Genomic DNA, 12257 nt, shown 5'->3' on the forward strand with positions numbered 1-12257 from the left:
GAAATGAGGAGGGCTCAAAAGGACCATGAAATGGCAAGTCAGATTCAGGGGAATCCGAAGGCACTTTATACATATATAAAGAGGCAAGAGGGCAACTACAGAAATGGTAGGTATCTTCAATGACAAAGGAAGGAATGTCGGTGTGTATTCAGAATATTCACAAAGGAGAAGGACATGATGGTACGATTAAGGGGGGGTATGTTGATATTCTCGGGCACGTTGATATTACAGTAAGGTCAAGATGTCCCCAGGTCCTGATGGGATCTATTCCTTAGGGAGGCAATGGGGGAGATTGATGGGCTTATGCCCGAATCATCAATTCCGTTTCTCCTTGGATGCTGCCTGACCTGCTGTGCTTTTCCAGCACCACACCCTCGACTCTAATCTGCAGCATCTGCAGTCCTCACTTTCTCCTAGGAGATTGCTGGAGCCTTGATAGATCCCTGGTTAGCCACAGGCAAGGTCCCGGAAGACTGGAAAATAGCCAATGTTATTCCTTTTCTTAAGAAGGGCAACAGGGATAATCCAGGAAATTATAGACTCGTGAGCCTACATCGGCAGCAGGGAAATTATTGGAGAAGATTTTTAGGGGTCGGATTTATTTACATTTGGAGAAGAATGGACTTATTGGGGATAGTCAGCTTGGCTTTATGCAGTGGGAGGTTTTGTCTCACAAATTTGACTGAGGCTTTTTGAGGAAGTGGCGAAGATGATTGATGAGAGAAGGGCAGTGGGTGTTGTCCAAATGGCCTTTCCTAAAGCTTTTGACAAGGTCCATTGTGGTAGGCTGGTCCAGAAGATGAAACCACATCAGATCCACAGGCAGTAGTAAGTTGGAAACAAAATTGGCTTGGTGACAGGAAACAGAGGGTAGTTGTGGAGGGATATGTTTCTGACATATCTGGAGTGCTGGGCCCTCTCATGTTTGTAATGATTTGGTGAAAAATGTCTGTGGCCTGATTAGTAAGTTTGCATATGACACAAAAATTGATGGGGTTGTGGATAGTGAGGAAGGTAGTCAAAGGATACAGCAGGATATAGATCAGCTGGAAAGTTGGATGGAGAAATAGAAGATGGAGTTTAATTTGGACATTTTGGGAGGTGAAATGTCAAAAAGAGTGGCAGGGTCCTGAGGAGCATTGATGTACAGAGGGATCTTGGAGGTGCAAGTACATAGCTCCATGAAAATGGCGACACAAGTGAATAAGTTGGTAAAGAAGAAGCAGGGCATGGAATTGAGTACAAAAGGTAGCAACTCATATTCTAGCAATGTAGAACTTTAGTTCGGCGACATTTGGGGTATTGTGTGCAGTTCTGGTCACCACACTATGGAAGGGCTGTGGAGGTTTTGGAGAGAGTGGAAGAGAGGTTTGCCAGGATGTTACCTGGACTGGGGTGTATTACCTGTAAGGAGAGGTTGAGCAAACTTGGATTGTTTTTGTCAAAGTGTCAGAGGCTGAGGGATGACCTGATACAAGTGTACAAAATTATGACAGGCATAGATTGGGAGATTGTCAGAGTCTCTTTCCCAGTGTGGACATGTGAAATACTAGGGGGAATAAGGAGGACCATGTGTAGTGTGTCAAAGTTTTCAGATGTCACTAAGATGAGTGGTAGAGCAAAGTGTGCAGAGGACTGTGAAACTTTGCAAAGGGACGTAGATGGTTTAAGTGAGTGGGCAAAAGTTTGTTAGTTGGAGTACAATGTTGATAAATGTGAAGTCATCCATTTTGGAAGGAATAACAGGGAAAAGGACTATTGCCTGGATGGTAAAAACCTGCAGCAAGCTGCTATGCAGAGGGACCTGGGTGTCCTTGTACATGAATCACTGAAGGTTGGTCTGCAGGTACGACAGGTAATTAGGAAGGCAAATGGGATTTTGTCCTTCATTGCTAAAGGGGTTGAGTTTAAAAGCAGGGAGGTTATATTGTAGCTGTATAGGGTGATGGTGAGGCCACACCTGGAGTACTGTGTACAGGTTTGGTCTCCTTACTTGAGAGAGGATGTACTGGCTGTGGAGGGGCTGCAGAGGAGGTTCACTCGGTTCATTCCGTCGTTGAGGGGGTTGGCTCATGAGGAGAGACCGAGTAGTCTGGGAATATACTGATTGGAATTTTTAACAATGATGGGGGTATTTTTAACAATGATGGGGGGATCTTATAGAAACATAAAATTATGAAGGAAATAGATAAGATAGAAGTAGAGAGAATGTTTCCACTGGTGGGTAAACGAGGGCATGGCCTCAAAAATCAGGAGGAGCAGATTGAGGACTGAATAGAGAAGGAACATCTTCACCCAGAGGGTTGTGAATCTGTGGAATTCCCTGCCCTGTGAAGCAGTTGACGCTTCCTCAGTGAATGTTTTAAATCTGAGATAATGTTTTGAACAGTAAAGGAATTAAGAGTTACAGTGAGAGGGTGGGTAAGTGGAACTAAGTCCATGAAACGATCAGCCATGAGCTGTTTCAATGGCAGAGCAGGCTCAAAGGGCCAGATGGCCTAATCCTGCTCCTGGTTCTTATGTACATTCCCTCAAGGTACAAAAACCTCAAAAACAGTCAGTCAGTCAGTCAACTGCACACAACAATTGGATTTCAAAATTGTGTAAGATTCAAAGTAAAGATCGATAAAGTTGTTAGAAACAGCTGTAAACATTAGCATTGGGAAGTTCATACATTCCAGAAAAGGAAAGGGAGAATAGAACATAAATGCAATCTAGCAAAGGCACAAAAACAGTCTGTAAAAGCTTTTATGGTACTTTAAAAAAACAGGAAACTTTTGGCTGTAGGAAACATGGGTCTATTAGAGGCTCTCAGGAGGATTTATAATGGAGGGTAAAGCCATAGAGTCCTACAGCACAGAGAGAGGCCCTTTGACCCAAACTGCTCCATGCCGACCAAAATATCCATCCACGTTAACCCCATCTCCCTGCACTTGGCCCATATCCTTCTAACCCTTTCCTATCTGTGTATTTGTCCAAATGCCTTTTAAATGTTGTTAATGTACCCGCCTCAACCACTTCCACTGGCAGCTCATTCTATAAGCATATCACACTCTGTGTAAAAACATTTCCCCTCAGGTTCCCATTTAAACTCTAACTCTAAACTGGTGCCCTCAAGACCTCGATCCCCAACCCTGGGAAAAAGACTGAGTGCATTCACTCTATCCACACCTCTCATGATCTTATACACCTCTATAACATCCCCTCTCAGTCTCCAACGCTCAAAACAAAAAAGTCTAGCTTGTCCAACCTTTCCCTGTAAGTCAGAACGTTAAGTCCTGGCAACGTCCTTGGGAATTTCTTCTACATTCTTTATCAAACCTAGAACAGTCCAGCATAGTACACGCCCTTCTGCCCTTGATGTTGTGCCAACCTTCTACCCTATTCTAAGATTAGACTAACCCACATAGCCTTCATTGTTCCATCTTCCATGTGTCTATCCAAGAGTTGTTTAAGTGTCCCTAATATACCTGACTCTATTCCCACTGCTGGCAGTGCATTCCACACACACCCCCACTCTCTGTGTAAAGAACCTGCTTCTGACATCTCCCCTATACCTTCCTCCAATCACCTTAAAATTATGCCCTCTCATGACAGTCATTTCTGCCCCGGGGAAAGCTTTCTGACTCTCCACTCTATCCAAGCCTCTCATCATATTGTACACATTGGTACACATTAGTATTACAGCGGTGGAAAGGACGATGGATGAGGACTTGCCATCTGAGGTAGTTTGGGCTGAGGTTAGGAATAGGAAAGGTGAGGTCACCCTGTTATGAGTCTTTTACAGGCCTCCGAATAGTCCTAGAATCATTGAAGAAAGGACAGGGAAGGTGATTCAGGAGATGAGTGACAGTAATAGGGTGGTTGTTATGGGGGACTTTAACTTTCCTGATATTGATTGGGAAAGCTATAGCTCAAGTTCGTTAGATGGGTCAGTGTTTGTTCAATGTGTGCAGGAGGGTTTCCTGACACAATATGTAGACAGGCCAACAAGAGGTGAGGCCATACTGGATTTGGTTCTGGGTAACGAATGACTTAGGATGTGTGGCTTGGAAAAGTAGACTCCAAGGCAAGAGTGTAAATGATATGTGGAGCTTGTTCAAGGAGCAACTATTGAGTGTCCTTGATAATTATGTACCTGTCAGGCAGGGAGGAAAGGGTCGTGCGAGGGAGCCGTGGTTTAATAAGGAATTGGAATCCCTTGTTAAATGGAAGAGGGCGGCCTATCTCAAGATGAGACGTGAAGGTTCAATTGGGGCGATTGAGAGTTATAGGGTAGCCAGGAAGGACCTGAAGAGAGAGCTAAGAGCAGCAAGGAGGGGACATGAAAGGTCCTTAGTCGGTAGGATTAGGGAAAACCCTAAGGCTTTCTATAGGTATGTTAGGAATAAAAGAATGACTAGGGTAGGAATAGGTCCAGTCAAGGATAGTAGTGGGAAGTTGCGTGTGGAGGCGGAAGAGATTGGGGAGACACTGAATGAATACTTTTCTTCAGTATTTACTCAGGAACAGGGCATTGTCGTCGATGTGAATACTGAGTCACAAATAAGTAGAATGGATGGCTTTGAGGTATGTAGAGAAGAGGTGTTGGAAATCCTGGAAAAGGTGAAAATAGATAAGTCCCCTGGGCCTGATGGCATTTATCCTAGGATTCTCTGGGAAGCAAGGGAGGAGATTGCAGAGCCATTGGCCTTGATTTTTATGTCCTCTTTGTCTACTGGAGTAGTGCCAGAAGACTGGAGGATAGCAAATGTGGTTCCCTTGTTCAAAAAGGGGAGTAGGGATAACCCTAGTAACTATAGGCCGGTGAGTCTCACTTCTGTTGTGGGCAAAGTCTTAGAGAGAATTGTAAGGGATAGGATTTATGCACATCTGGATAGGAATAATGTGATCAAGGATAGTCAGCATGGTTTTGTGAAGGGCAGGTCGTGCCTCACAAACCTTATTGAATTCTTTGAAAAGGTGACGAAGGAGGTTGATGAGGGGAAAGCGGTAGATGTGGTATATATGGATTTTAGTAAGGCGTTTGATAAGGTTCCCCATGGTAGGCTACTGCAGAAAATACGGAGATATGGCATTGAGGGTGAGTTGGAGGTTTGGATTAGGAATTGGCTGGATGGAAGAAGACAGAGGGTAGTAGTTGATGGCAAAGTTTCTTCATGGAGTGCCGTCACTAGCGGTGTTCCGCAAGGATCTGTTTTGGGACCATTGCTGTTTGTCATTTTTATAAATGACCTGGAAGAGGGGTTAGAAGGTTGGGTGAGCAAGTTTGCGGATGATACGAAAGTCGGAGGAGTTGTTGACAGTGAGGAAGGATGTGGCAGGTTACAGCAGGATATAGAGAAGCTGCAGAGCTGGGCAGAAAGGTGGCAAATGGAATTCAATGTAGCTAAGTGTGAGGTGATTCACTTTGGGAAGAATAACAAAAAGATGGGGTACTGGGCTAATGGTCGGATACTTGGTAGTGTGGATGAGCAGAGGGATCTTGGTGTCCATGTACACAGATCTCTGAAAGTTGCCACCGAGGTAAATAGTGCGGTGAGGAAGGCATATGGCGTACTGGCTTTTATTGGTAGAGGAATTGAGTTCCGGAGTCCTGAGGTCATGATGCAGTTGTATAAGACTCTGGTGCGGCCGCATCTGGAGTATTGTGTGCAGTTTTGGTCGCCATACTATAGGAAGGATGTGGAGGCACTGGAACGGGTGCAGAGGAGGTTTACCAGGATGTTGCCTGGTATGGAAGGAAGATCGTATGAGGAAAGACTGAGACACTTGGGGCTGTTTTCATTGGAGAAAAGAAGGTTTAGGGGTGACTTGATTGAGGTGTACAAGATGATTAGGGGGTTAGATAGGGTTGACAGTGTGAACCTTTTCCCGCGTATGGAGTCGGGTATTACAAGGGGGCATGGCTTTAAATTAAGGGGGGGTAGATATAGGACTGAAGTTAGGGGTAGGTTCTTCACTCAGCGAGTCGTAAGTTCATGGAATGCCCTGCCAGTAGCAGTGGTGGACTCTCCCTCTTTATGGGCATTTAAGCGGGCATTGGATAGGTATATGGAGGATAGTGGGTTAGTATAGGTTAGGTGGGCTTGGATCGGCGCAACATCGAAGGCCGAAGGGCCTGTACTGCGCTGTATTCTTCTATGTTCTATGTTCTATGTTCTATTTATCAAGTCACCGCTCATCCAATGAGAAAAGTCTGAGCTCCCCCAATATTTTTGCATAAGCCATCCCCTTCAGTCCAGGCAACATCCTGGTAAATCTCCCCTGTACCCTCTCTAAAGCTTCCACATCCTTCCTAAAATGAGGCGACCAGAACTGAACACAATATTCCAAGAATGGTCTAACCAGGGCTCTATAGAGCTGCAGCATAACCTCATGGCTTTTAAACTCAATCCCCCTGTTAATAAAAACCAAAACACTTCTTAACAACCCTATCAACTTAGAGTCAGAAAAATTAGGCATTTTTAAGCAATTCTTAGATAGGCACATGGAAGATTGTAAAATGTAGGGTATGTAGGTTAGTTTGATCTGAGAGTGGGATTAAGGGCTGGCACAACATCAAGGGCCAAAGGGCCTGTACTGCACTGTTCTATGTTAAATTAGATTAGATTACATTACTTACAGTATGGAAACAGGCCCTTCGGCCCAACAAGTCCACACCGACCCTCCAAAGAGCAACCCACCCAGACCCATTCCCCCCTTCACCTAACACTACAGGCAATTTAGCATGGCCAATTCACCTAACCTGCACATTTTTGGACTGTGGAAGGAAACTGGAGCACCCGGAGGAAACCAACTCAGACACGGGGAGAATGTGCAAACTCCACACAGTCAGTCGCCTGAGGAATTGAACCCGGGTCTCTGGTGCTGTGAGGCAGCAGTGCTTACCACTGTGCCACAGTGCTGCCCTATTCTATGTTCCAACTCAGGTGGAAACTTTGAGGGATCTATGGACATAGACCCCAAGATCCCTCTGTTCCTCCACCATGCCAAGAATCCTGCTTTTAACCCTGTAATCTGCTTTCAAATTTAATCTTCCAAAATGAATCTCTTCACACTTTTCCAGGCTGAACTCCATCTGCCACTCCTCAGCCCAGTTCTCCATCCTGTCAATGTCCCTTTGCAAACTACAATGGCCCTCCACACTATCCACAACTCCACCAGCCTTCGTATCATTGGCAAACTTACAAACCCACCCTTCCACTTCCTCATCCAAGACATTTATAAGCATCACAAAGAGCAGAGATCCCAGAGGATAGTGGGCTAGTGGAGGTTAGGTGGGCTTGGATCGGCGCAACATCGAGGGCCGAAGGGCCTGTACTGCGCTGTATTCTTCTATGTTCTATGTTCTATAACAGATCCCTGTGGAACACCACTGGTCACCGAGCTCCAGGCTGAATATTTTCCATCTACTAGCACCCTCTATCTTCCGTGGGCCAGCCAATTCTGTATCCAGACAGACAGGTTTCCCTGTATCCCATGTCTCCTTACTTTCTGAATGAGCCTCCCATGGGGAACCTTCTCAAGCGCCTTGCTAAAATCCACTGCTCTACTTTCATCAGTTCCTCAAAGAATTCAGTAAGGTTTACAAGGTACAGAAAGCCATGCTGACTACCTCTAATCAAACAATAGTTTTTCAAGAAATCATAAATCCTGCCTTTCAGAATGCTTTCCAATACATTGCCAAACTCCAATCATCTGGCACTACTCCAGTGGACAGTGAGGATACAAAGATCATCGCCAAAGGCACAGCAATCTCTTCCCTCACTTCCTTGGGTATATCCCATCTGGCCCAGAGGACTTATCTCCCAATACATTTTTCAAAATTTTCAGCTCATTCTCCTCCTTAACATCAATCTGTTTGAGCATGGTTTTACACTGTCCTCACAAACATCAAGGTCCTTCTCAGTAGTGAATGCTGAAGCAAAGTGATCATTAAGGACCTCCCCTGCCTCCTCTGACTCCACGCACAAGTTCCCTCCACTATCTCTCATTTGGCCCTATCCTCATTCTGTTCATTCTCTTGATCCTTACCTCAGGGTTTTCCTTAACCCACCTTCCTATAGCAAGGTGACCACAACTGAACACAATCCTCCAAGTGCAGCCTCACTAACATCTTGTATAACTGCAACATAACTCCCCAACCTCTACATCAATGGGATGAGGGCCAGTGTACCAAAAGCAGTCTTTACTGTTCTGTCTCCCTGGGACTCCACTCTCAGAGAACCGTGCACCTGAACTCCAAGGTCCCTCTGTTCCACTACACTCCTTAAGGCCCTACCATTCACCATGAAACTCCTACCTTGATTTGACTTTCTAAAATGCCAGACCTCACACTTGTCTGTATTAAACTCTGTTTGCCATTTCTCGGCCCACTTCCCCAGCTGATCAAGGTCCTGCTGCAATTTCTGATAACCTTCCTCACTGTCCACGATACCTCCTATTTTAGTCTCATCTGCAAACTTACTAACCATGCCTTGTATATTCTCATCCAAATCATTGCTATCGATAACAAACAGTAATGGGCCCAGCACCAACCCCTGAGGCACTCCCCGAGTCACAGGCCTCCAGTCCAACAAGCATCCTTCCACTATTACCCTCTGCTTCCTCCCATCAATCCAATTGTGTATCCAATTTGGCAGCTCTCCTTGGTTCCGTGAGAGCTAACCTTCGAGAGCAGCCTACCATGTGGAACCTTAGCAAAGGCCTTCCTGAAATCCATATAGATTACGCCCATCCTCATCAACCTTCCAGGTCACTTTGTTAAAGAATGTTAATAAATCTGTGAGGCATGATCTCCCACTCACAAAGCCACGCTGACTGCTCCTAATCAAACCCTGTCTTTCTAAATGCATGTGTATCTTATCCCTCAGAATCTTCTGAAGTAACTTCTCTACCACAGATGTTAAGCTGACTGCTCTATCATTCCCAGGGTTTCCTTTGCAGCCCTTTTTGAGTAAGGGTCACTACCCTCCAGTCTTCCGGGACCTCGCCCGTGGCTAACGATGATGCAAATATATCAGCCAGGGCCCTCGCAATGTCTTCTCCAGCCTCTGACAGAGTTCTTGGATATATCTGTTCAGGACCAGAGGAGTTATCCACCTTCATACAGTCTAATACATCCAACACCTCCTCTACTGTGATATGGACTGGCCCCAAGATATCATCACTAACTTCCCCAAGTTCCCAGGTCTTCGTGTCTTTCTCCACGGTAAACACAGAGGAGAGATATTCATTGAGGACCTTGCCCATCTCCTGTGGTTCTACATGTACATGTCCCCTTTGATAGGGGTTCTAGTCTCTCTCTAGATATTCTTTTTCCTTCACTGTAATTTTTGGATTCACCAGAATTTTCTCAGCCAAGGCTATCTCATGACATTTTCTCGCCCTCCTGATTTCCTTCTTCAGTAAATCCTGTATTCCCTGTCTACCTCCAGGGATTTCCTCGATCCCAGCTTCCTCTACCTGAACCATGCCACCTTTTTTTTCTGGTCAGAGCCTCAATATCTCTTGTCATCCAGGGTTCCCTGTTCCTGCTGACCCTGCCCTTCACCTTCACAGGAACATACAGACCTTGAACTCCAATTATCTTACATTTAAATCCTCCCATTTGCCTGCAAACAAACAACTCCAATCAACCCCTGCAAGCCCCTGTCTAGTTCCATCAATATTCACCTTGCCCCAAAAGGTAAGTAGAGAAAAGAGAGAGAGAAGCTAGTTAATTACTTAGTGTCTTTTCACTCAGCAAAAGACCCGAAATCTCCTGCCTCTCTCGGAACTTTTGATCTCCTTACTAATCACGAATCTGTCTTAATTACATTCAATGACTTTGCTGTACATGTTTCTACAGCAATAAATTGATTCATGACCCACTAGCTGAAGAAATTCCTGCTCATCTCAATTTGAAAGGCTCCTCTCTTCATCTTGAGGCTGTGTTCTCAGGGCCTAGTCTCTCCGACTAGTGGAGGCATCTTCACCACATCCACTCTAACCAGGCCTCTCAGTGTTCTCTAAGTTTCAATCAGATCCCACCCCCATCTTTCTAAATCCATTAAATACAGACCCAGGGTCCTCAATTGTTTCTCACACATCAAGCCCTTCATTCTGGGATCATTCTTGTAAATCTCTTCTGGACCCCCTCCAAGATCAGCACATTATTCCTTAGATACAGTGTCCAAATCCACTCACAGTATTCCAAAAGTGGTCTGATCATAGTCAAATACAGCCTCAGCAGTACCTCTCAGGTCTTGTATTCCTGCCTTCTCAAAAGGAATGCTAACACTTCATCTGTCTTTGTAACTGCTGACTGAACCTGCATGTTTCCTTCAGAGAATCCTGAACTAGGGCTCCCCACTCCCTTTGTGCTTCAGATTTCCCCAGTTAGAAAATAGTCTACCATCCGTGCAGTTCCTACTGTAGTCCAGACAGCTTGCAGGAACTGGGAACTGTTGGACAGTTACAGAGGATGAGGCTCCTAAGTGTGAGTCCTCTGGGTGCACACACCTGCCTCACCAGCAGTCACACTTCCCACACACCACACTGTCCTGTCCCTGATCACACACCAACATTGAATGACCTGGTCTGAAGTGTGTACTTTGGAGTAAAGTGTCCAGGTAACTTTCCCCTTCCCTGAAATGTTTATTACTGATTTTGGAGTGAACCCTTTGCGCTCGTTGTTGAAGCCTTATTGACAGTGACATTGTGTTTGCTGTTTAACAGGTCTGCTTTGAATATAGCTGTCAGGATGTGAATCTGTTTAATGTACAAAACTGCGAGAAGACCTGCAACTACCGAGGGGTATGGAATTATTCACTCTGCTTTCAGTCACACAGACAGAATGTTCTGAGATGATGATGTTATTGAGGTGACTGCAGATGGTGTATTTTGCTGGATTCTGAGAATTACACCATCTCAAAGATGACGAGATGATGTTAAAAACCTGACCAGAGTGTTCTCAGCAAAAAGAAATGTCACTTACACAGAAAGACCACAGAAACTGCAAATGGATTTATTTTAGCAAGAGCAGGTTGAGAGGAGATTTGACATTGAGTGTTCATGGTGATGTCAATGTTTGACAGAGGAACTGAGGAAAAGAAGGATCAGTAACCAGTATTCAGGCAAGTGGCAAACCAATCCAGGACAGCTCCCGGAGTGATCATTACATTGTGAGCCATTACAAACTGTTTGAACACAGTTCAACAACAGTCATCCCTTTGTTCTGTCCCTTCCAAACATCAATCCAAACTTTCTTTTCAGATAGCATCCATTGTCTCTGCTTTTACCAAAATCAAAATCGAAAACATTCAGGTCCTTCCCAGTGTGTCACTGCATCGATTTGGGATTGTACTGGAGGGGGTGCAGAGGAACTTCACCAGGAGGTTGCCTGGGATGAAGCATTTCCACAATGAAGGAAGGCTGGATAAGCTCAGGGTCTTTGGAGCAGAGAAGGTTGACCTGGGTCCTGACAGAAGTCTGTAAGATTCTGAGGGGCATGGACAGTGTGGATAGGAAGCAGCTGTTCCTCTTAGTCAAAGGGACAATATCTAGAGGACGTTATTTTAAGGTGAAAGGCAGGAGATTTACTTGAGATTTGAGAGAAAACCTTTTTTCACCCAGAGGGTGGTGGGGTGTGGATCGCACTGCCTGGGAGGGTAACTTTAATAAGTATTTGGAAGAGTAACTGAAATATCATAACACTCCCAGCTATGGGCCTAGTTTGTGAAAGTGGGCTCTGTCAGGACTAGGCTGCTTGGCCCTTCAATCCTGCTCTGTCATTCAATAGGATCATGGCTGATCTCATATCCACTTCTCAAGGACTCTGCCCCCACAGCTCGCTGTGGTAAACAGTCCCCAGCATTTGTAACCTGTCTAATCTTTGCTCATACAACAATCCAGGAATTTTTTTTAGATTAGATTAGATTCCCTACAGTGTGGAAACAGACCCTTCGGCCCAACAAATCCACACCGACCTTCCAAAGAGTAACCCACCCAGACCCGTTTCCTGTTGACTAATGCACCTATCATTATGGACAATTTAGCATGGCCAATTCACCTGACCTGCACTTCTTTAGGCTGAGGGAGGAAACCGGAGCAACCGGAGGAATCCCACGCAGACACTGGGAGAATGTGCGAACTCCACACAGACAGTCGCCCAAGGGTGGAATCGAACCTGGGTCCCTGGTGCTGGGAGGCAGCAGTGCTAACCACTGAGCCACCGTGCCACCTTATTGTTGTGAACCTTCTCAGAACTGCCT

General features: G+C 45.3%; 1 protein-coding gene across 4 annotated transcripts in view; it reads left to right on the forward strand.

Annotated features, from left to right (window-relative positions):
* LOC122550377 (disintegrin and metalloproteinase domain-containing protein 12-like) overlaps positions 1–12257 on the forward strand; it is a 483861-nt gene that overhangs the window by 421386 nt on the left and 50218 nt on the right. For 3 of the 4 annotated variants that reach the window (XM_087992303.1, XM_087992307.1, XM_087992304.1), the window contains one exon: positions 10723–10800. The exons of the other annotated variant lie outside the window; for it this stretch is intronic. In XM_087992303.1, the coding sequence (XP_087848429.1) occupies positions 10723–10800 (78 nt within the window). The remainder of the gene's footprint in view (positions 1–10722; positions 10801–12257) is intronic. 4 annotated transcript variants of the gene reach the window in all.

Source organism: Chiloscyllium plagiosum, unplaced genomic scaffold, assembly GCF_037043375.1.
Source record: "Chiloscyllium plagiosum isolate Xiang-an unplaced genomic scaffold, Cpla_swu_hap1 HiC_scaffold_1, whole genome shotgun sequence".
NCBI lineage: Eukaryota > Metazoa > Chordata > Chondrichthyes > Orectolobiformes > Hemiscylliidae > Chiloscyllium > Chiloscyllium plagiosum.